The following is a 25,497-nucleotide window of genomic DNA, read 5'->3' as shown; positions in this document are numbered from 1 at the left end:
CCCGGCGCACGTAAGATGGGTGAAGATTATTATTATTTTTCTTGGGGCCGGGTGCTTGTCATGTCACGACTCGCCTGGCAAACTGTGAATAGCGGAGGGCGGCAAGGTGGAGCACTGGAACGGCCCGAAGAATCTTTCATGGTGAACACGGCCTGCTCTTGCGAACCCATCCACCTCTCGCGCTCGAGCAGAAGGCTGGAACTCCCCCTCTGCAGGCGTTGATGTCGGCGGGAGCGGCATTTCGGCAGCAGGAGCGGCGTTTTGGCGGGAACCGCGCCCCGACCAGCCCTCGAGTTGGCGGGAACCGCGCCCCGACCAGCCCTCGAGTTGGCGGGAACCGCGCCCCGACCAGCCCTCGAGTTGGCGGGAACCGCGCCCCGACCAGCCCTCGAGTTGGCGGGAGCGGCGTTTTGGCGGGAACCGCGCCACGATCAGCCACCGAGTTGGCGGCCCCACCGCGTGGCCCGCATGCCTGGGCCTCCCCCCGCCAGCCCCCGCAGAGACGACGGTGTCCTCTCCCCGCGGCTCCATCGCTCCGTTCCCGATGGCGGCGAAGCAGCGGTGCGATGACAGTCCCGCCGCTCCGCGTGCAGCGCCATCTCTCTCCCTCTGTCACCGGGGCTGCCATCCCCGGGGCTGTCCGAAGGATGGTCGTCACACCATCCCCGTCGTACGAAGGCGTCCAGATGAGTTTTGTCTTTGTTTTTCGTGTGCCCATTTTACTTCCCTAGGATAACACCTAGCAATATTTATATTTCCACAACTTCTGACGCCAAATGTAGTAGGTTCAAATTAGGTGCACACACACGCAGCTTGGAGGCAACACTATTTATTAAACGGTAAGTAATATAACACTGTACATAAGGTGGTGACCACCTTCCTCAACTCACTAACACTCTGGAACACGACACAGACTGGACCAGGCAGGCAACGGCCTGCCTGGCCCAGGACGACGACTCGGGACTTGACGACCGATGATGTCTTCACTTTGGAGTACAGTACAACAGCCGCCTCGCTCCGCGTTCACACCACGCTTATATTTGGTTTGGCGTGGCTGGCTCCGCCCCGGCGTGGCTGGCTCTCTTCAGGCCACGCCTCCCTTCCCAGGACACGCCTCACTTCCCCCACCTCTGGGAGGGTCCGGATCCCTCCACCACGCGACCCCCCAGGCACCCCCTTGGGGCCCCCAGCCTTCGTACGGGCCGACACAGTAGTGACCTTTCTCTGTCACTACACATGCACAATCTAATATCTCACCTAATCTTTTCTCTATTCCGAACCAGACACTCCAGCAAGGCCCCCAGTTGTACAAAGACAACGATCCCCCGTATAGCCTTTCACAAACTGTTGGGGCAAGTGCTGTTTTAGCGAGCACCTATTGAGGCCGCAACGGTACGTGAAGTGTGTGTGTGGTCAGCACCACGCCCGACCACCTTTGTCTCCACAAGTAGCGATGCTTGCGACACTGCATCAGGCACTCATTTGAGGCCAAGTCGACGTAGAGGAGGCCCAGGACCTCCACGGCTCTCCTGATATCAGGTTGTGGACCCAGACCAGGGGAGCGCATTCGCTCTCCTCTCCCCTGATGATGCTGGGCGTAATCTCGTACAACGTTGTAAAAAATAAATGTTTCCGGCTCTTGAACAACAAAAAATAAAGCCCCCCAGCGATTAATCGATCGGCACATTTTTCCCCACGTGGCAACTTGATTTGCGTGGCCATGTGTAGCGGTAGCGGTGGTGGAGGGAAAAACGGAAAAGAAAACGATTGTGTGAATCGCAATTTTGGTCTCTACAATCTTGCAGTCCAGGATTCAGGTGATTTTATTTCACTGGAATAAACATCACCACCCCTCTTTCATGTCGTGACAGTACTGTACACAATATGTCAATCACGGGGACTCCTCTACTTCCGAATGAGCTCAGCTCCAGGGGTCTGTGTTCGTAAGTCGATTTTACTCCTGTCGATTCCAAACGTGTACACTGAACATGGGGAATGACTTTAAAAGTTGTATAATCTCCTGCAGATATAGATGGCAATGGTTCTTCATGTTCTACAGATGTAGATGCCACCGGTTCTTCATATTCTGCAGATGAAAATACCACCGGTTCTTCATCTTCTGTAGATGTCACTGATTCTTCACGTTCTGCAGATGTCGATGCCACCAGTGACGTGCGGTGAGGTCAATGGCTGGGGAGGCACTGGCTAGTATCAGAGCCAGATTTATACACACATGAACCCGATAGAGGTAGCTTAAATTCACCATTCAATTGGCAGGTTGCACAATGACTATTGGTTAGGCGACCGTATTTTTCGTATTTTATATCAGCATTCTTTACAACATACGCATACAGGTAAGTTACATATTCGATTCACGTTGTATAGGCGAATGCAGTTCCACTATTCATACTCATGCAACACAAATTAAAACAAATTGCACTAGCGGGAAGTACCCGGCGTTGCCCGGGCGAAAAAGACACAAACACATCGACTTACACACACACACACATGGACTCAAACACACATCGACTTACACACACACACATATGGACTTAAACACACACATGGACTGATACACACATCGACTCACACATACACATCGACTCACACATACATCGACTTACACACACATACATCGATCCACATACACGTACATTGACTTGCAGACACTCAGCGACTCACACACACATCGACTCACACATGGACTTACACACACACAACAACCGCCATTCGCCACTAAGTGGCGGTGACATCACGATGCTTGTGCCAGTCTATGTGCACCTTGAGGCCACGTGAAGTGTTGAACGCCTGCTGGCAGGAGGTCACGGGGCAGACCTAGGTGCCACGGGTCGACTGACTGAGATGACTGGCTGATGCACCACCTGTGCCCCCTACTGTGCCAACTAGCTATGCTTTAGCCACCCGGCGCTCCACCCGTTGTTTGAGCGTCGCTCCTCCGCCCTCCGTTGTTGTTGGAGGGCGACTGCTTTCAACTGCCCAGCAGCGTCTTTCACGAGCCTCCTCCACAGAGGCCGATCTTGACACCGCTGGTACCAGTCATCGGCAAGTCCACTCAGCTCCACGTCCTCCTGTACCACATCACCCCATCTCTTCTCTAGCCCATGCCATGCCCGTTTAGCCCCCTTGATCCGGCCGAATAATAACTGTTTAGGCATGTGGTGGCTGGGCATGCGGGCTACATGATCCAGCCAACGCAGCCTTGCCTGCCAGAGGAGCTCACCGATGGGACTTTGCCGAGATCTTTCAAGGATTTGTGAGCTCCTCACAAAATCCAGCCTGGTTAAACCCAGGATGGATCGTAGGCAGGCCAGCCTAACTGTTCCTAACCGGCGAAGATGCTCCTTTAGGGGGGTCCACGTTTTGCAAGCGTAGAGAAGGGAGGGAATGACTGTGGCCGAGAAGACCTGAAGCTTCGTGCGGAGCGACAGACCAGGTAGCTTCCACACAGCGTTACGCAACCGATGAAAAGACTTTGCCACTCGACTGATTCGGAGTGAAACCTCTGCTGTTAAACTGGAGGCGGTCATAAGCACACTGCCCAGGTATGGGAAACTCTCCACTCTCTCCACAACTGCCCCATCACCGATTGGGAGTTGTGGGGGTGGAGTGTCCGATGGTACAAAATACACAGGCAGGTGCTTAGTTTTGGTGGGGCTGATGGTAAGGCCCCACCTCTTAGTGGCACGCTCCAGTCTCGGCAGCAGTGTCTCCAACTCCTCCTCTTAATGAGCAGCTATTACCAAATCTTCGGCATACATAACGTGGTTGACCAATAGGGAGCCATCCCTTGATCGCACCCGGACATCGATCAGACTCCCATTATATCTGTACCAAATGGAAATTCCCCCGGTACAGCCATTGAAGGCTTCACGAACTACGTGGTCAATATAGATGTTAAATAATGTGGGAGCCAGAGGACATCCCTGTCGCACCCCAAGGTGTACAGGGAATGGCTCTGACTCCCGGCCACGTAGTTTTACCCGGGCCCACTCACCATCATGAAGGTCCTTAATGATCATGAGCAGAGGGTCAGGGACACCGAAAGCATGAAGAATAACCCAGAGCCCAGGCCTACTGATGGTATCATGGGCCTTGACCAGGTCAGTAAAGCAGAGATGTAGGTCTTGTTGGAATTCCCAACACCTCTGCTGTAGCAGACGGATAGAAAATATGGCATCTGTGCAGGACCGCCCTTTCCTGAAACCGCATTGGGGCTCCGCAAGTCTCTCCTCAGCGTGCCTAGCAACACATACACACATAGACTCACACACACACACATCGATTACACACACACACATCGACCTACACACACGTGCAAAGCGACTTACACACACACACATCGACTTTCAAACACACATATCGACTCGCACACACCTTGACCCACACACACATCGACTTACACACACACATCGATTTACACACACATCAACCTACACACACGTGCACAGCGACTTACACACACACACACATCGACTTACAAAACACATCGACCCACACGCACATCGACTTACAAACACACAGCAACTCACACACGCACATGAACTTACACACACACATACATCGACGCACACACAATGCACTTTTTACTTTTGTAGTGACTGTGCTTGTCACTGTATGGTGCCGGGGCTTACGAAGCCACGCCACGGGGGGTAATGTGTTGTCATTATGGGCAGCCCGGGATACGGGGTGTAGTACCAGCCCTAGCGGGGCTTGGGTGAGCGCTGCTCAGCGCGGGGCCACCACGTACAGTGTGCGGTGCGGGCTCCCGGTGAGGGAGCGAGAGGGAGCGTCAGCCAGCCAGGGTTACCTTGGGGCATGATACGCTGGTTGACCTGCTGACACGTGACCGGATGATATTGGAGGGGGGCCACCGGTGGACGGGGGCCACTGGGTGGTCACGTGGCCCAAAAGAGCTCTCGGGAACCTTCGAGAAGGAGCTTGAGAGACCTGCAAGGTGGGCGGGGCGAAGGGCGGAGCCAGCCCCAGCCCGGGGGCATATAACGAGCGCCCCGTGAGGAGGTCGAGGTTCTTCGTGTGCTGGTGTGAAGAAGATCCATGTCGGGGAGAAGAAGCCTCTAGCCACGCGGTCCGGGACCCAGCTCGTGGTCCGGACCGGGATAGCGAACTGTGTCTAGTTCTGCCGTAGCGTGGTGAGATGGGCATTCGAGACCCGAGTGTAGATTGTGTTGTGTTACGTACCGTTGTGTAAATAAAGTGTTGCTCCTAAGATAACGTCTGCGACTCAATTGGACTCACTACACATTCGCAGCATCACCTCCATCTTCTCCTTCAAGAGACATTTAAAATCTCACCTCTACATCCCGACTTTCGAGTGACTCTGAGCTTGGCTCCGCGCCTCTGAGTTGCGGCCGTTTCGTCCACAAATTTGTGCGCGTTACAAATTGCATTATTATATTATTATTCATGTTCTGTAGATGCCACCGGTTCTTCATGTTCTGCAGATGTCAATGCCACCACCACCATTTATTGCGCGGCGGATGAACTTACGAACTCTCGGTCCGAACAGGCAACTGGACATACGGACCAGGTTTGTTCGTATCTCTGAAAGTTCGTAAGTCGAGTGTTCGCAAGTAGAGGATTCCATGTCCACTGAGCTTTACTTATATTCGGGTATTATTGTACGCGTGTTCTTTTTTTAAAGCAGCAGTCTACTAATTTTATATTGAGAGAGAGTTACTCTGTGGGGTCACAGAGATGCACGCAAACACCAACACAGCGCAAGATGAGCCGGTCATTGGGAGACAACGCACACAGAGAGACACAGCAGACAAGAGAGACACAGCAGATAAGAGAGACACAGCAGACAAGAGATTCGCGGTCATTTGGCAAGAAGGCTTAAACATGCCACGGGCATTATTGTCTCTTAAGTGTGGCACAGACGAGAGCGCATGAGATTTGCTTTCGCAATCGTGGCCGCCGGTTGCTCTGGCAACGGGGCCTGACGTCTCCTCCTGCGACTCCTCGTCGTCAACAGCAGCCCGTGGCAGAAACCACCAGCAGCGTCACTGTGACAGCCTCACACACACACGGCCTCACACACACACAGCCTCACACACACAGCCTCACACACACACAGCCTCACACACACACACAGCCTCACACACACACAGCCTCACACACACACACAGCCTCACACACACACACACAGCCTCACACACACACACAGCCTCACTCACACACACACAGCCCCACACACACACAGCCTCACACACACACACGGCCTCACACACACACACAGCCTCACACACACAGCCTCACACACACACAGCCTCACACACACACACAGCCTCACACACACACACAGCCTCACACACACACACAGCCTCACACACACACACAGCCTCACACACACACACAGCCTCACACACACACACACAGCCTCACACACACACACACAGCCTCACTCACACACACACAGCCTCACACACACACACACAGCCCCACACACACACAGCCTCACACACACACACGGCCTCACACACACACACAGCCTCACACACACAGCCTCACACACACACAGCCTCACACACACACAGCCTCACACACACACACAGCCTCACACACACACACACAGCCTCACACACACACACAGCCTCACTCACACACACACAGCCTCACTCACACACACACAGCCTCACTCACACACACACAGCCTCACTCACACACACAGCCTCACACACACACACAGCCTCACACACACACACAGCCTCACACACAGCCTCACACACACACACACACAGGCTCACACACACAGCCTCACACACACACACAGCCCCACACACACACAGCCTCACACACACACAGCCCCACACACACACAGCCTCACACACACAGCCTCACACACACACAGCCTCACACACACACAGCCTCACACACACAGCCTCACACACACAGCCTCACACACACACACAGCCTCACACACACAGCCTCACACACACACAGCCTCACACACACACAGCCTCACACACACACACACAGCCTCACACACACAGAGCCTCACACACACAGAGCCTCACACACACAGAGCCTCACACACACACAGCCTCACACACACACAGCCTCACACACACAGCCTCACACACACACATCCCGACAGCCTCACACACACACAGCCCGACTGATGACGCACCGCACGTTTTGTCAAAGTATAAATGCCACGACGGGGCCGCCACCCTCCTCGTCACCTCCTCATCGTCACCACCTCGCAGGGGTTCTCGCCCTCGTGGGGAAAGGCGCAGCCCTGCAAATGCCTGCCAGCTGTGGAGAGGTCCTCGGGCGGGTATTTGGCCTACTCTTCCACGCTGGCCTTGGAAAGAGGTGCGAGAAAGCCAAATCCCACACGCGGCGTGCCGCTCCACGAATCGTGGAGCACCTATTTACACCGCTGCGTGGAAAGTGGCGGTGGGGGAGTGGGGCGTGTGGGTTGAAGGAACTCGACAATTGGTTAATTTAACTACCGCGCCCGGAGATCGGCCTGGCCACCTCCACATTGAACACCAAGTGCACTAAACCATCGCCCCACGGCACCATCCACGCTGCCCGCGTGTCTTTGTACCAACACCACCACAGCGAACGACTCTGTCGATCCTCTTTCTTACCACCACTACCACCACCACAGACTTTGTGGATCCACGTCTCCCAGCGACCTTTCCCACACAGAATAAGTCCTCGGACGCAGTTCTCAGACAGCCCGGATCCATCGAAACTGCGTCAACTGCGATGAAGTTCAACAACACAGCATTCCCAATGCCAGACCTTGGTGCAAATACCTTTCTGCCATCCCAACACAGATGCCAATTCCTGGACTTGCCGGCTCAAACCTGAACAGGTGGCAACTGCACATCAATCTCCACAGGCTGAATACATGTTTTTTTCCCCCACTTCTGAGATAAGAGGGGCCCCACCATTTTCCCGAGATTCAATCGCTTGTTGGGAGTGAAGAATCCGATGATAAACGACCGGGGTATCCGCAAGTGAATGCGTCATCCCGTGTGACGGACGTGCGGGCAGTCGCTGCACATTGCACGGCTCGTCCCAACGTCTCGTCCCGAGTGTGACGCAGCAGACAGCGCATTGGAGGGCTCGCGGACAAAGTCGGTGTCGCAACACGACCAGCAGATTAGCGGCCGCGATGACGCTGCGTTATTTCTCCACTTGGCCAAGAACCATCCTCAGCAACATCGGCGTCATCGTCGTCTTCCTAAGGCTCGACTCTTCGCCCAGAAGAACTCTGTCTTGCTCCTCAAGCCACATGGAGGTTGTTGCTCCGTCGCCACGAGACGCATGCAAGGCACTGGGAGCGACGTGGAGGGAGCGGAGTGAGCGGGGTGAGTGTGGCTGAGTGTGGGTTCTCTCCAGAACTCTGGGTTTTTTTAAATCAATTATTTCTCCAAATTATCATGGATTGTTTTAGACTATCTCAGTAAAAACTATTTTTTTCAAACTATTAAAAATCGTACATTGCTAGACTCATACCTATAAAAGTGCACCGATCGCTACTAAAACAACAATGCTAAGTGAGCTGCACATTTGACCCTTTGTGGCAGAAGCGCTCCTGCCGCGTCCACCTCTGGCGGACCGTTCCAATCGGCCCTCACAAGCGCCTCGACCCCCCCGGGCAGCGAGGCTGGCCGGCTTCGAGCTGCTGGCGGAAGTTGAGTCACGCGTGCATCATCGCTCATGTCGAGCGGTGGTGCTGCAGGTTGTAATTGGGGTGACATTTAGCGTCAAGATTACGTTTGCAAAAAAAAGAAATGAAACAGCCCCGACCAGTGGCATATTTTTGGGGGTAAAATAAGCACAAGGCAACGTCCATTCCGCATTCCGACTCTGACCTTTGGATGCGCACAGCTGTGCCCCGAGCACGCAACCCGCAAACTTGGAGGTCAACGAGTTCAAATCGCCCTGGGAGTGGGTCCCATCATCATCATCGGCCATGATCGATCTACTGTTGAATGGAGGCCTCCCCCGAGTTGTCACCATCTCTCGCAGTCCCACGAAGCAACAAATCCACTCGGCGGCCATCCACGAGTTGAACTTATCACTCCATCTCCGTGGCCGAGGTGCTCTCAAGGGGGCGTTCCCTCGCCCTTGGCTGCCACTGTCGTTATTCTCGACCAGTTCAACATCGTCAGTCACGGTCAATAAATTGAGTACTAGTTTGTGGGACGTGAGTAGCGGCTGCCCGCTGGACTGGCCCCCACCATGGGAATGTGGAATCTCCACCGCTAACGTCCACCCCCCATTGCCACTGGTATCTTAAAATCTTATCTTAAAACTCAAATCTTATTCCCTGGCCTCTTTGAATGATTCAACGCACTCATCACTTAACACTGTCTTAAGAATAATGTAATGGGCGACGTTTCGGGCAATGACCCTTCTTCATGGCACATACACCCGTGTATGTCCCATGAAGAAACGTCGCTCATGTATTTTTAATTATTATACCCGTGTAGTGCCATGAAGAAGGGTCATTGCCTGAAACGTCGCCCATTATATGCGTGTTTCTTCTAAGACGGCGTTATTGACGAGCGTGTCGAGTTTCTTGTTAAGTTGTCCTTGCGCACCGCTACAACGCTCCAACAGCACCAAATAATTTATTTCACCTTCAAGCGATCGTGTTTATTTCTTTCAGTAGTCATCGTTCCTGGTTTGTAATCTCACGTCATCTCGGATTGTACAGCAGCGCGCTTTTTTGTGGGACATTCTGTTTGTGCGAAAGCTGCCGCAAAAAAATAAATAATGGTATTATTTGAACTGCTAATCCAACTCGTGTACGACTTAACTCTGGGAACCTCTTAGGAGCTCCACCCCGCAAGCTGTCCGCTCCGCGACTGTTGTGTGTGTACGTGGAACTATGCGTAGCGTGTACAGACTCACACACACATCAGCACGTGTGCACACACGCGCCAGGAGGTGTACACACACGCCAGGAAGTGTACAGACACACACACACACACACCAAGAGGTGTACACACACACACCAGGAGGTGTACAGACACACACAAACACAATGCCAGGATGTGTACAGACACACACACACACAAACACAATGTCAGGAGGTGTTCAAACCCAATGCAAGCACCGCACAACAGGGGGCTCCGAGCAGCGTCAAGCGAACGACAGACAACACGGAGATGATTGTGAAAAAACGTGCCCGCCGCCCTTTGTGCACAAGCAACAAGAAAAAAACCGACGCCGCAGCTCCCGAAGGACTGCGTCGTGGTGCCCCCCCCCCACTCTTGTCCGAGGTGAGATGCGAGCGGCTGGCAGCAGCGGCCGTGATGCAGCGATGGACGACAGTGCGCCGGTTTCATCCTCATAGCGGCTCACGTATGGATACCCCGCTCGTTGATCACTTAACAGATTTGATTATTGATAAGATTGATATTACAATACACGCAAAATAAAAATGTGAATTATTTACAAACAGTGCAGTGACATGTTATACGTATATATATATGCGTGTGGAATCCACACGGATGGCCTTAACACGATTAATAAACGATTCTCAGAACGGGTTTAAAGGACTGGTTTGGATGTCGCCACCGATGTTAGCCACGACCGGGAATCGAACTCTCGCACCGTCGTCCGGAGCGCCGCCCACCGCTCGACATCAACATCAAAACGGCGATCGTTCGATTGTATTTAAACGTTTGTTTGAAAAAAAAAATGTCACCCCGAGCGATTAAGTCAGCGGGTGTCGATTTGGGACCAGCTTCACCGAGCGAGCAACCACACCTGCCCATTGCAGCAGGCACAGCCCGATCGGGATGTCTTCACAATGCGGCGGAGGATTGCTTGCCGCGTCGACACCAGAGGGTTGGGAGACCCAACGGGTCCAGGCGTCTCTCTCTCTCTCCTCGCGCGCACGTGCACGCGTCTCGGAAGCTTAAGCGGCGTTAGTTATCAGGCGACAACGGCGGTCGCGACTGCGCCAGGGGCCTATGGGGGCGCAGAGGCCCAGGCGCCAGACGAAGAGGGGCGAAATGTTGCGTCGGGGCCAGTGGGCCCCACAGAGGGGGGCAGGGGGGGGATGGGGGGGGTGGGGGGGGCGAGGCCTCCGGGCAAAAAAGAGTTGATAGCCCTGGTCCCGTCGATGTTCTTACGGAGAGCCACCCCCCGAACGAGCTGCTGCCAGCCGGGACTCAGTCGGCCGAGGCTGCCTCCACCAGGAAGTTGAAGATGAAGTCAGCGGCTTTCTCTTTCTCCTGGGAATTCAGCACCCGCCGCTTGCCCGGCGGCCTGAGCAGCAGGCCCCCGAACACCGTCGCTGGGAGGGGGGGGGAGGGGTTGGGGGAGACGAGGGGGGGCGGTGGCGAAGGGGGCGGCAAACGAGGAAGGGGCGTGCGACGGTTCGTTAAAAACGGCTGGAAGGAACGGGCGCGCGGGGTGCACGGGGCGATTCCCAACATGCGTTGGACGTTGTCGAACTAAGCCGCATGTTAAGCCGACGGGGAGCTGAATATCCAAAACTTCCACTTTTTTCTCCGGTTTGTGTCTCTCCCAAGTTTTGTGAAACCCTTGGATCCGCGTGGCCGGCTGTCTCCCGAGTGCGTCGTGAAGATGCAACTCAACTTCGCACTCGGGTTTCTGTTTGTCGTGGATCGTCATTACAAGCGTGATCGAAGATGATGATGATGATGGGAGATGATGTTCATGGTGATGATGGTGGTAAAGATGGTGATAGTGATACTGCGGTGATGTTCATGGTGATGATGTTGGTAAAGATGATGACGATAGTGAGAAGATGATGTTCATGGTGATGATGTTCATGGGGATGATGGTGGTAAAGATGATGATGACGATGATGATAATAATGAGATGATGTTCATGGGGATGATCGTGACTTTTCCAGGAGGGCCTAGCCGAGTTTTCTTAGCAGGGGGCAATGTTGTTGCTGCTGCTGCTCTTTTTGAGCCCAGTCGAGTAATTTTCAGGTGATTTCTGAGCATTGGAATGTTCGGCCAACACCGGTTACATTCATAATAAAGGTTAAACATTTTTGGGGTGAGATCGCGTTGGTGTAAATGTGTTGTTAACCCGCCACCATCTGACACAGCCAATGAGTAAGGTTTGTCACGGAAACAAAACTTGCAAATGAGTTACTACTGCAGCCCCACGGGTGTGTTGGAGAGTAAACCCACGTTTCTCACTGGCGACTACATCCAGCATCATCAGGCGATTTACGAGAATTGTGAACTGACCGGTTACATTGTGGGGGCTTATATTTATTTTTTGAGGAGGAAACCTAAGAATCCGGAGGAAACCCGGAACGCAGAACAACGGGCTGCGGAACACCGCTACACCCCACACGGACAAGCGCCCCAGTTGGGAATCCAACCCAGGCCCCCTTCTTTGCTGCGAGGCAACGAGCGTCGCCGCTTACCCCAACACCCTGCCGCCCCCCCCCCCCACCCCCCCCCCATGGGATGACAAACAAAACGCAAATAGACGTCTTACCGAGCAACTTTAGGTCGACCCCGTTGTCCTCCGAGTGCTTGAGCAGCTCTCTGAGGAACGCCATGAGATAGCGGAACGTGTTCAGGTGGCAGCGGGGCAGCTGCTGAATCACCTGGTGGTGACGAGGCGGCATGGTGGGGGGGAGGAGAAGGAATGGGGGGGTTGGGGGGGGGAGGAGGAACAACGCTCGATGCCACGTCCACAACAATGACCGCACAGTGCGCCGTGCACCGACGATGACAATGACTGGGGAGGAGGGGTTACACATCCCGCTAAATGATGCAGGATTCTCGTGGCTCCATCGTGCAGATGTGACAAGGTGATATCACTCAGTCACTCACCAGCGATCAGTCACCTCGCGATCGCTCTTCTCTTGCTGCTACTACCACGGTTACTCATCCCTGGAACTTCACTCGCCGATTCTTCCACTCCGCCCATATTGAGGACTCGGACTGCCAAACACCGACTACTTCGTCTCAGCCACACTGCGTTCAACCATCGGTCACAACAACTTACTCACCCTCTCGACCTTTCGCCTGCTCACCCTCTCGACCTTTCGCCCGATCGCTCGCCCTCTCGCCCACTCACCACACTACCGGTCATCACATGTCTCTGGGCTTATTTCCTCGCACTGCTCTACTTCGGAATTCCCTCCCATCGTCCCTTTTCCCAAGCTTGCTCAAGACAAGTTACTCATTAAACTTGTATTCATTACAACTTTGATGGCGCTGTTTGTTGCTGGCAGTTTGTCGTTTTGGGGGTCGATACTCACCAAATTTGCACAAAAAGTGGAATTTCAGGCAGCTGCTGCATTATGAGCTGATGGACAGCGAGAGTTTATGCTGCAGTGCGGCAGACAGTGGTGCGGTGCGGTGCAGTGCGGCACGGTGTGGAGCCGTGTGTAGCGGTGTACTGCAGTCCGATGCGGTGTACTGCGGTGCGGTGCACTGCGGTGCGGTGTACTGCAGTGTGCTGTGGTGTGCCGCTGTATGGTGCGGCGTCCTGAGGTGCGGTGTGTGCCGCGCCACGGTGTAACCCCACCTGGCTGCTCTGCGAGGCGCTGCTCGCCTTGGCGAGGCACTGTGCGTAGAGCTCGCAGCTTACCACGGGCTCGGCCAGCGCCTCCAGGAACATGAGCAGCGACTCGGCCACCGAGTGGTTGCTCCCAGCTGCTCGGGGCTCAGGAAACAGCCACGCAAAGGCTCTCACGCTCCCAGCACCACGCCGGTAGCGCCCCGTGCACACCACCCACGCACGTGCACGGCGAGGACTCCCCACGTACACGACCCACGCACGTACAAGAGGAGGTTTCTCCCCGCATGTAAAACGATAAACTATTTTTATTTTACCAGGTAAGGCTCACTGAGCTGTATAGCTCGTTTTCAGGAGCAATCTAGCTACAAATGATAGTCCAACCAAGTGGCTTATCACCACGTGCAAATCTATAGCAGCCAAATACTCCAAGCACGTGATGTTGTTTCTAAATGTGGAGGGAAAAACCGGAAGACCCGGAGAAAAATCCACGCGACCACGAGGAGAGAGATACGCAAACTCCAAATATACAGCAGGCATCGTCAGGGTCGAGATCGAACCCACGATCCTCCTGTAGACCAGGCGAGGAGGTAGTTGACATCGCCTAGCCACTGCACGTGTACACGGGGAGGCCTCGCCGAGTCCCGAGAGGTTTTTATAGCAGGGCCCTGCATTGCGATATTTGGCCAATTCCATTTGTGAATGCTTTGATCGTGCTCCAAAAACCAAACTACGCAGATAATACGAACCATTATACTTAGTACACTTGGTGTATTTGCGCTATTCTAATCACTTCAGGCAATCTCGAAGGAAGGCGCTGATGTGTTCTGTAGACAGTCTGCAGTAGTTTCACAGTAGGGGGTGATGTTGCCGTGCGTGATGCCAAGTGAATCATTTGCGGGCAAACTATTCATAATGGCACTACTATTTTTTGAGTGACATTACGGGATCTTTAACATCTAATGTGGTATTTCAAGGTAGATACACCCGCAGTATTAAATAGCGCGGCCTGCCAGGTCAAACCACAAACTTTTCCAATGAGCGACATTTGCGGAGAACACCCAACAAGGCTGTTGCACGGACACGTTCAGCAGCATATAATTGCTATGCCACCATCTCCTGGCCACCTTAAAGCCGAGCAGTTCACCAACGCCGCACGAGCCGTGAAGCCAAAGCCCCCTGGGTCGAGGCGCCACCAGTCACCCCTGAGCGGCGATTCTACGAGTGGTCACGACGATTCAGAGCGCGGTCGGGTTCGAGAATCGACTCTCGCGTCCCTCGCTTCCACGTCCAGCTCGGATCAATTCTGCGGATGGATTTCTCCTCTTGCGCACGCCAGTTACAGCCCTCGGTCAATACACTGCTGGGTGAGGCCCTCTCCCCAATGCTACGTCGGTTTGTCTGACCGTACCTGTGACAGGTCGTGTGTGCACGACCACGCGAGCGAGCGTGCGCGTGTGCGCGTACGTGCGCGCGTGCGCGTGTGTTTACACCGAAGTGCGATCGGCGGAAAGGATACGGAGTGTGTCGGGGATGTCGGTGTCGAGGCAATCTCGGATCTCCTCCATTTCGGCGGTGAGGCCCGGCTGCTGGAACAGATCCTCCTGGGGAAACACCACGCGGAGTTGATCTCGGCAAAATCCTAATCTCTGTCCCCCCCCCCCACCGGCTCAGCATATCGCCAACAAATCCCCACCATCGCCACCAACCGCCCTCCCGTCTGAATTCAAGACGTCCATTGTGGAACCACGTGAGCTCGCCTCCTCCATCGGCCGAAACGGAGCCCTGGCGACACCCAACGGCACAAGGTGTCGAGGGGGAGCAGTGGAGCTCAGAACGAGAAGCCGACTCAAGGCCCCATGGAGGAACGGCACTGGCTCTTCTCTGCTGCCATGGCCACAGTGAGGACCACTCCCAACACCAAACTGAAACCTTTCACAAGGAACCATGTCTGCATTAACCACAATACTTGTGGTCAGAATGCAATGGTGTGGACCAATCAGTTTCAAAGACAATGCATATATATTCAGAGTACGTTTTTTTTTGCATTATGACCACAAGCATTGTGGTTAATGCAGACATGATTCCTTGTAAAAGGTTTCAGTTTGGTGTTTTAACATCTTAACACAGCTGTTTTGTTGCCAGAAAAAAGGGGAAAACCTATTCTCATATTTTGGTACTGGCAAAGGAGGTCCCATGATGTAGCTTCTTTAACATGTTCAATTTCACTTCTCAGACTGTCACCATCTGACACTTTCTTAGCTCAATGAATGAGCGTCTTGATAAGAGCAAATTTCTGTGCGGGGTGATGGTGTGATTCTGCATTCAGATAGGCGTCAGTATGCGTTTTCTGTCGGTAAACACTGTGTGTTATTTTACCATTTCTACCCCGTCTGAGCAGAATATCCAGAAATTGGAGAGTTCTTCAAGCTTCTCCTTCCATAGTGAACTGGATGGATGGGTTTTGCGAGTTGAGATGATTTATAATTGCGTTCAGTGTATCTTTGCCGTGTGGCCAGACCACCAATGTGTCATCCACATATCTAAACCAAGCAGAGGGTTTTAGTGTGCTTGAAGCTATTGCTTTTGTTTCAAAACCTTCCATGTACAAATTCGCTATCACAGGAGACAAAGGAGAGCCCATTGCTGCTCCTTCCTTTTGTTTATAGAAGTCACCTTGCCAAAAGAAGTAAGTGTTCTTTAGACACAATAGACAGGAAGGACAAGTTCAAAGGGCTCGCATAATGCACATGCATAATGTACGTTGCCTCAGCAATCCCCCCCCCCACATTCGCGGCGGGTCACGTGTGGCCCGTGAGGCTCCACGGGTCACGCGTGGCCCACGAGCCTCTGCGGGTCAGGCGTGGGCCAAGAAACAGGGCACTCTGCTGGACCAAACCTGGCTCTGCCCCGGAAAAAAAGTTACAAAGTACCACGGACGCCGATACCAAAAAACTCACTTTGTCTACTTTCACAAGTTCTACATATTTAGAGGGTTTCTCGTTTTAAATAACTGGGGTCTTTTTGTAGATTCGGCCCTCGTTTAGGGTTTCTCGTCGCTGGAATGTTTTCCCCCGAATCGTACGCCGACCGCGCTGTCGGCGTCGCACCACCAAGTGCCCATTCGGATCGCTTGCAGAGAGCGGCGCGACCTGCCGTGTTAGACAACGGCCGCCAACACGGATATATATCGACCTCCGACGGTCGGAAGTCACCATCTTTATTCATCCTAGAGGAATTCCGATGAGCTACAAAGCTCGATTTCACAGACGTCCTCCGAGTAGGGGGGGGCAGCTTTGAATGTTAAAACCATAGGAAAGGTAAGCTAATCACTAAAAATAAATACGTTAAATAGATCAAGTATATAAGCTGAAATTGTTTAATTAAACCAATTCCCAAGCTTGGGCAAGACAGCAGAACAACAGAAAGAACAGCCCCAGATCACACCACTACAGCACACACACAGTCCCCTCGATACAACTGCACGTGAACACCGAGCTATCGGTAAGATGGAGAGCGCCTTCAAGTGACCTCGCGACCTCTTGTCCACATGGTAGGGGCGTTAGAACTTTCTCAGCCGCCCTGCCATCTGAGAGTAATGTGCGTCGCGTGACAGTCACGCCGATGTTTTAATTCTCAGGGCTGGAATTTTTTTTTACAAATTAATCGCTGAACTAAATTTAAGGTGACTTTAATTTTTTGCGTGCGTGCAGTCACTGGTGACTGGATTGAGGCCATCAAACTCACTCGACTAGAGCTACCCAGTTTAACGAGATGTTAACGTCCTCGTCTGATTTAGAGGAGGTCGATCCCAACCCTGACACCTGTATATTTTGGACTTTGCATGTTCTCCCCGTGGTCGCGTGGATTTTTCTCCAGGTCCTCCGGTTGTTCCCTCCACTTTTATAATTATCGACGTGCGTTTAAGAGTATTTGCCTGCTATAAATGACCTCGTGGTGCTAATACCACTTGGTTGAGCTGTCACCTGTGGTGGCCGGGTCACAAAAGTAGCTGCGTAGCCCCGTGGTGCACTACCTGGTAAAATAAAACAAATCGTCGAGTTGAGTTTCATCACAGGCTTGGGTTGGAACCCGGGAAACTCAGAGTGCTGACTCAGCCACCTCTCACTTGAGCGACTGTTTAATGGAGCCACTTTCCCTTTCAATCTTTTTACACAGCTTTTCGTTTACTTAACCTGGCTGACCCCCCCATTTCTAACTTGGCTGCTCTTGCACATAAACGGTGAAGAGTATTCCTCGCAAAAATAAGCTTAAACATCCCCCCCGAGAGTAGCGCGTGGTGCAAGCACCTACTTCATAGAAACAAGCCGGAACATTATGAACCGTTCAGGGGACTGCAGATAAATATTCCGCACGAGCCGTTTTACGGGAGGAAACCATTCTGGCAGCATCGCACAGTGAACGCCGATCTGCGTCAAGCAGTAACGGTTCGCCGTACAGACAGGGGACGGAGCAGCGGTGCAGTGGCTGGTGCAGTGCCCTCACAATCCGGGCCGTGGCTCACACCGCCGCCGAGCGCTGTCGGAGTCAGGCTCGTCTCCTCCGTCACCAACCCGCACTCACCAGGATTCAGTGAAGTGCAGCCTAACAACTGCATTTGAAGTCCTTCATCCAGCAGCGGATTGACAAAGACTGTTGTTGTTGTTAGATATGGCATAACACCGCCAGGATTGGCACTGTGGTCTCAGCGTGCGACAATCAAACTCCTGTCAGTTCACATCCTGGTTAGTGGTCAACTCAGCCCATCCTCCCTCCTGGGCCAAATAAAAAATGAGAACCACTTGGTGAGGAGTTGCCAAACCCAACTCTGCATGTGTGTACTGACCCGCCACCTCCTGGACATCTTTGAAAAAGAGCTTCATAGCTCTTCGAATTTTTGAAGGAAAAATACAGATTCTGATTCTGACATCCTTGAAAGAGGTGGAATTTCCCCAGTAGGGTGATTTGCCAGATCCCCAAAAGCAGTCACAGTTCACTCCTAAGGCTCAGCCATTCAACTTCACTGGCACCACACGTCACGTCTCCCCCGTCTTAGAATGCGTTAACTGCTGTGTCCCAGGACCATGTGTCACTATGCGAGTCTACATGTCTATGTGAGTCTATGGGTCTCTGTGTAAGTCTATGGGTCTCTATGTCAGTCTATGGGTCTCTATGCAAGTCGAAAAAACAGAAAACTCAACACATTCTTCAATATCACTGCCCTTAAATCCGTATACTAACATGAAAAAAAGATAAAAAGTGACGTTTCAGGCAATGGGCCTTCTTCATTGCAGATACACAGAGAGACGGAGTGGACAAGCGTGGTGACTGCACTATACACCATGGGGCCTGATGAGAAATATTTTTTTTTATTACATTTGTAAGTCTATGGGTCTGTGCGATTGTTTGTATCTCTAGGTAAGTATGTGGATCTCTGTGATTCTACAGATCTCTATAAAAGTCCATGATTCTCTGCGATTGTTCGGATCTCTATGTAAGTCTTTGGGTCTCTGTAATTCAACAGATCTCAATGTAAGTCTATGGGTCTCTGTAATTTGATAGATCTCTACGTAAGTCTATGGGTCTCCATAATTCTACAGATCTTTACGTAAGTCGATGGGTCTCTGTAATTTAATAGATATCTACGTAAGTCTATGGGTCTCCATAATTCTACAGATCTTTACGTAAGACGATGGGTCTCTGCAATTTAATAGATCTCTACGTAAGTCGATGGGTCTCTGTAATTCGACATATCTCTACGTAAGTCTATGGGTTTCAAATTTTACAGATCTCTATGTAATTCTGTAGATCTTAGTGCTTTTAAATATCTCTATGTAAGTCTATGGGTCTCAACACGAGTTATGGGTCTTTGTGATTGTTCCTCTGTGGAGGTCTACGAGTCTCAAAGTTAAGTTTGTGGGTCTCTGCGTGAGTCTAAAAAGACAGGAGTAACAGATTAACTTCACGGCCTCACACAGAGCGGACATAACGTCGCCCACCAAGCCCCAATGCAGCTCAAGTCTGGCGAAAATGCGAGTGGCCACGTTAACTGCAGAACCGCAGCGGCAGCTCGATATATGGGCAGCAATGTAGCCGAGGCATTGGGTGTGTGCCCAACATCAACAGCGGCTAGCAACGGCCCCAAACGTGCCCCAGATGGCCCTAAACACAGCGTGCAAACCCGCGGCAAGCTTTGAGGTCCGTCACCAACTTCGGATGCATCGTCGGCTGATCCAGATGTGTTCTTGGGTTGGACCACGGGGGAGGGGATTTACGCCAAAAAATGTCGTCAATGAACTAAACTATTCTTTGGGTCTTTCGGTAAAGCCACGTAGATAGAAAAAATATAATAAAATAATACAAATAATAACAATATCACGACGTTTTGATCGCAACACAAGCAATCGTCATCAGGTGAGAGCTGCTGAGGTAGGGAAAAATACATGAACTAATCTACTAAAATATATTTGTTTAACTAGATAAAGCTGCGTAGCTCTTTTTCAGAAGCGACCTGGCTATCCCAACTGCAGGCGCCACGAAGTGGGTGGCTGATCGTGTGGAAACTTATATAGCGGCCAAGTCATTGGCGTCGTTGCGGAGAATATAAGAAACTCAACCAATATTGTTGATCATTTTTCCTTACGGACATGGGTTAGCCGTACGTTCTGCTCTGCCTGCATGGGACAATCGTAACATCGGATCACAGAGAATCGTGATATCAGATCACAGACAATTTGGCCAGCCACCTACCAGGAGGCTCAGTGTAGGAGAGCAAGCAGCTGCCAATCGGAACGATGCGAGTTCACTCCCTGCGAGGTCATAAGCACATTCATTTGTCCAGCACTATATTTCAGAAACCCAGCCCATCATCCCTCTGTGGTGAATAAATGTTCATCACTTTATGGGGAACTCAACAGTAGTCGTTCTTTTGTAGAGCATTTTGGCGATGCTAAACACTGCCGCAATGCTCAATTGAGCAGAAAATCACTGATTTTTAACTTCAATCCGGCTTCGCTTTCCGCTGCGTCCTCTCTCTCCCCGATTCCGAGCCAGAGCTTCCCCACCCTCTCCAATGCCCCACCAGGGAGGGCAGAGCAGAACGTCACCGCATCTCACCACAGCGGCAGCATCGCTCGCTCGCTCGCGAGAACACTGAGGCCTTCACCTTGCCTGCCACAGTTGGACCCCTCCCGCCCACCCCCACCCTACCCCCCATGCCATGCTAGGTGCACTGCACAAAAGACAAAGATCCCCCGTATAGCCTGAACAGACTGTTGGGGCAAGGGCTGTGAGCGAGCACCTATGAAGCCCGGCACGGCACACGAGGGGGTGTGTGGCCAGCACCACGCCCGGACACCTTTGTCTCCCCAGTGGCGACGTTTACACAGCGCACCAGGTACTCATTTGAGCCTAAGTCGACCTAGGGGAGGCACCAGGACCAATTCTGGTAATCGTCACTGGTGTTGGCTGTGAGCGGGAATCAAACTCGGGTCACCAGATTTATAGCGCAACGCACTAACCATTGCACTACCGTTCCCCCCACACACTCGACTAATATCAATAAACACAATTGCACACTGATACAAACACACGTCAGTGTTGTTGACGAAGCGATGCACGAACACACAGAACCCGTTCTGAAGACTGCGGGGGAGTTGGTGGGTAGGAGGACACTTTGAAATATCAGCAGGCAGTCAGGCGTCCCTAGATGGAGCTTGCCGAGGCGAATCATTCACGAAATTCCATCTTCATTGGTGAGGCAATGAGTGGTGGAGCTTGGACAGTGCAAAACATCTGTCTCACATTTATCGTGCCATATGCAACGGGTTACTTTTTTCCACCGTAGGCACGCTGTGCAAAGTGCGGCGCCTTCGTCCGTGGGCTCACGCGCTCATTGAGTGCTCCAAGCGTTGCTCACGGAGGCCGCTTGCGGCCGGGCAAACGTCGAATGTTCCCTTTGGTTGGCCTGCCAACCAACCGGAGGACAGGTGTCACCACCTGGCCTAGCAATACCAATTTTTTTTACTGCTTGCAATGATTAACACGTAGGAAGCAGCCTTTGACGAAATCGCCATGGAAATGCGCCCACATTATTTTTCACGACCAAGCAGGGTAGAGAGCCTGGGACGGTGCTAGGACGGGCGACCACCGCACTGCACACAAACCGGCGTGGAAAGGCCCTCATCCAGCAGTGGATTGGACGAAAGGGCCCCACGTCAGCAGACTGCGACATCGTCAGCAGACGCTCTCCCCAGCGGCTCGCTCGCTCACCCGCATGCCACCGCCTGTCCGTACCTGCGTGAGCGCGTTGCGGTACAGGTGGTTCACGAGGATCCACATCTCCTTGGGAATGTCCTGCGCACTGTTCTGCTCCCCCACGTCGTGCGTGTTCACCTGCGTCACGCGCACGCAGGAGGGTGGGGGGGGAGGGGGAGGGGAGGAGGAGGAGAGTGGAACGGCGCTCATTCCCGCCAAGCCAGCGACAGAAAAATCGGTGATCGTTTGGCTCGGAGGTCAGAGGGCTCGGGCAGCAACGCCGGGACCTGGGTTCCAATCTGGGTTTCAGCCACTGCCTGTGATGAGAAAACCGCGCTCTCCCGTGTAGCGAGTTGATGGACTCGGCCCGCTTCCTGCTCGCTGAATGAAAAGAACACCCCCATAATTCCAGCTGCGATAATTAACAACACTGGTGCGGCTGCGATGCGATGAGCATGACCCCGCGCAGCACGGTGGGAAGGAGCGCCCCCCCCCCCCGCGTGGAGCAAAGGTCACTTGAAAGAAAAGGGGATCTCTCTAGAGTAGATCTGAGGCATCCGCTTCCGTGGTCCGTTCTCTCATTGCAAATTGTTGCACTGCTCTGGGAGAGCTCCAGATGGATCCATCATTGCGCGAAGTGATGCCGACAGCACAACCGGCGCGCAAATCTGGACCAAGTTTGGGGAAAAATTCCTCGTCGCAACAAATATCTGCGCACGACCGCACGGTGATAAACACGAGCTGGGGTTACCCGGCACGGCGAGAGGCTGCGAACGCTCGCCGTGCCGGATGAGTGGGAGCACGCGGAGACGACCGCTTAGTGTGCCGCCCCTCACCACAGCCGGCACGTGGTGTTTGCGAGATGGCAGCATGCAAGTGGGTTCAGGTCCAACGTGTGTCGATTGCGGATTGCCATCCCCCTTTCAGTACGAGGGTTTGCTCTTGTAACTCCTCTCATACACAAACCACTCCCAATGCAGGACCTCCCTGAGAAAACAGTCTTGAGACTTGTCGAGTCGTTCCTGTATTGACAACGAACCATCGATTATCTCCATTGTACGTTCAGTACCAGGTTCCCTCACAGAGCCGTGCCGGGCACCCACCGACTCCACTCTCTCACAGCGTCGTGCCGGGCCGCGGGAGGATCAGGTGTGGTGGTCGCAGACTCCAGGATTCAGCTTTCTACTCACCTAAAGACCCTCGGCACCACACTCGACCAGAATATGTTGTTTGATCACCACGTGGAAAATACAGTCAGGTCGAGCAATTTCCATATCAGGGCTCTACGACACATTCGGCCACAATTGAGTGGTGACACAGCCGACACGGTGGCGTGTAGCGGCGCATCGACAAGGCTCGATTATTGCAACTCACTACTCTACGGGACGTCTGGCATAAACATTTGTAAGCTGCAGCGTGTACAATATTCTTTGGCACGTGTCGAGACGGGTCCACTCCAAGATTCGTCCATGTCCGTCCCTGCTCGCTGAGCTGCATTGGCTTCCGGTTGCCAAACAAATACATTAAGTAGGTCGCACTCATTACACACAAAGTGCTTCCCGCAAATGAACCACAATACCTTGCCAATATCATCAAGAAGCATGAACCATCAAGCGAACTCAGGTCATCCTCTCAGCAGCAGCGGCGTTTTGGCCAGCCATCGGATAAAGACGGTCACCTCATCGCGGGCTTTCAGATGCGCTTTTGCAATCGTCAGGAATGCTCTTCCTTCCAAGATTAGAGCTATGCTCTTTTAAATCATCATCCAGATTAATAAACTAATTTCTTAAAAACTGCATTTTTTGTTTAGTTTGTTGTCCTTCCCCGCACACCTCCGATTGGTATGGCTGGCTGCGTATGGTGCGAAAGAAGTTCAACACATACACATACAACACACACACAACATACATACTGACCAGGGCGAGGGGCTGCGTAGTGCGGCACAGAGCCGAGAGCGAGGCGCCGAAGCAGCTCTCGGTGTAGGAGCCGGTGATAATGAGGAAGTGGTCGCGGCCGTCCTGCAGGTGCAGCACCAGGATGTCTTCCAGGCTGCGGCCCTGCCCGCCGCCCAGCAGCGACGCCATCTCCTGGTTCACGTAGACCTCGATGGCCACCGCCACCTGCTCCCCTGCGTGCCGGGAAACAACGGCGTGGGCGGTGGCGGCGTGCGCCATGAAGTGAGTGGTGGAGTGAGTGGTGGAGTGAGTGGTGGAGTGAGTGGTGGAGTGAGTGGTGGAGTGAGTGGTGGAGTGAGTGGTGGAGTGAGTGGTGGAGTGAGTGATGGAGTGGGTGGTGGAGTGAGTGATGGAGTGAGTGGTGGAGTGAGTGGTGAAGTGAGTGGTGGAGTGAGTGGTGGAGTGAGTGATGGAGTGAGTGGTGGAGTGAGTGGTGGAGTGAGTGGTGGAGTGGTGGAGTGAGTGATGGAGTGAGTGGTGGAGTGAGTGGTGGAGTGAGTGGTGGAGTGAGTGATGGAGTGGTGGAGTGATTGATGGAGTGAGTGGTGAAGTGAGTGGTGGAGTGGTGGAGTGAGTGATGGAGTGAGTGATGGAGTGAGTGGTGGAGTGAGTGATGGAGTGGGGGAGTGAGTGATGGAGTGAGTGGTGGAGTGAGTGGTGGAGTGAGTGGTGGAGTGGTGGAGTGAGTGATGGAGTGAGTGGTGAAGTGAGTGATGGAGTGGTGGAGTGAGTGATGGAGTGAGTGGTGGAGTGAGTGGTGAAGTGAGTGATGGAGTGGTGGAGTGAGTGATGGAGTGAGTGGTGAAGTGAGTGATGAAGTGGTGGAGTGAGTGATGGAGTGAGTGGTGGAGTGAGTGGTGAAGTGAGTGATGGAGTGGTGGAGTGAGTGATGGAGTGAGTGGTGAAGTGAGTGATGGAGTGGTGGAGTGAGTGATGGAGTGAGTGATGGAGTGAGTGGTGGAGTGAGTGGTGGAGTGAGTGATGGAGTGAGTGATGGAGTGAGTGGTGGAGTGAGTGGTGAAGTGAGTGATGGAGTGGTGGAGTGAGTGATGGAGTGAGTGGTGGAGTGAGTGGTGGAGTGAGTGATGGAGTGAGTGGTGGAGTGAGTGATGGAGTGGTGAAGTGAGTGATGGAGTGGTGAAGTGAGTGATGGAGTGGTGGAGTGAGTGATGGAGTGAGTGGTGGAGTGAGTGGTGGAGTGGTGGAGTGAGTGATGGAGTGAGTGGTGGAGTGAGTGATGGAGTGGTGGAGTGAGTGATGGAGTGAGTGGTGGAGTGAGTGGTGGAGTGAGTGGTGGAGTGAGTGATGGAGTGAGTGGTGAAGTGAGTGATGGAGTGGTGGAGTGAGTGATGGAGTGAGTGGTAAAGTGAGTGGTGGAGTGAGTGGTGGAGTGAGTGATGGAGTGAGTGATGGAGTGAGTGGTGGAGTGAGTGATGGAGTGAGTGGTGGAGTGAGTGATCGAGTGAGTGATGGAGTGAGTGGTGGAGTGAGTGATGGAGTGAGTGATGGAGTGGTGGAGTGAGTGATGGAGTGAGTGATGGAGTGGTGGAGTGAGTGATGGAGTGGTGGAGTGAGTGATGGAGTGAGTGATGGAGTGGTGGAGTGAGTGATGGAGTGAGTGGTGAAGTGAGTGATGGAGTGGTGGAGTGAGTGATGGAGTGAGTGATGGAGTGGGTGGTGGAGTGAGTGAGTGATGGAGTGGTGGAGTGAGTGATGGAGTGAGTGGTGGAGTGAGTGGTGGAGTGAGTGG

The 25,497-nt window shown here is 52.9% G+C and overlaps 2 protein-coding genes across 2 annotated transcripts in view; one reads left to right on the top strand and one right to left on the bottom strand.

Annotated features, from left to right (window-relative positions):
• Positions 1 to 1,453: 1,453 nt before the first annotated feature.
• LOC144734151 (uncharacterized) lies at positions 1,454 to 9,805 on the top strand. The gene is made up of 3 exons (XM_078616215.1): positions 1,454 to 1,474; positions 6,057 to 8,369; positions 8,589 to 9,805. Exons 1-2 carry the CDS (start codon positions 1,454 to 1,456, stop codon positions 7,161 to 7,163), a joined length of 1,128 nt encoding a protein of 375 aa, XP_078472341.1. The 3' UTR covers positions 7,164 to 8,369; positions 8,589 to 9,805.
• LOC144734210 (inositol polyphosphate 5-phosphatase OCRL-like) overlaps positions 9,638 to 25,497 on the bottom strand; it is a 53,082-nt gene continuing 37,222 nt past the window's right edge. Inside the window, exons 17-22 of the mRNA XM_078616313.1 lie at positions 23,709 to 23,920; positions 21,832 to 21,930; positions 15,056 to 15,140; positions 13,546 to 13,673; positions 12,505 to 12,616; positions 9,638 to 11,314 (exon numbers count right to left, since the gene is read on the bottom strand). Of these exons, the coding sequence (XP_078472439.1) occupies positions 11,190 to 11,314; positions 12,505 to 12,616; positions 13,546 to 13,673; positions 15,056 to 15,140; positions 21,832 to 21,930; positions 23,709 to 23,920 (761 nt within the window). The 3' untranslated portion in view covers positions 9,638 to 11,189. The remainder of the gene's footprint in view (positions 11,315 to 12,504; positions 12,617 to 13,545; positions 13,674 to 15,055; positions 15,141 to 21,831; positions 21,931 to 23,708; positions 23,921 to 25,497) is intronic.

This window comes from Lampetra planeri, chromosome 50 (genome assembly GCF_965212315.1).
Source record: "Lampetra planeri chromosome 50, kcLamPlan1.2.h2, whole genome shotgun sequence".
Taxonomy (NCBI): Eukaryota; Metazoa; Chordata; class Hyperoartia; order Petromyzontiformes; family Petromyzontidae; genus Lampetra; species Lampetra planeri.
Note: the sequence above shows the minus strand (reverse complement) of the source record. Positions and strands in the feature narration are given on the sequence as shown.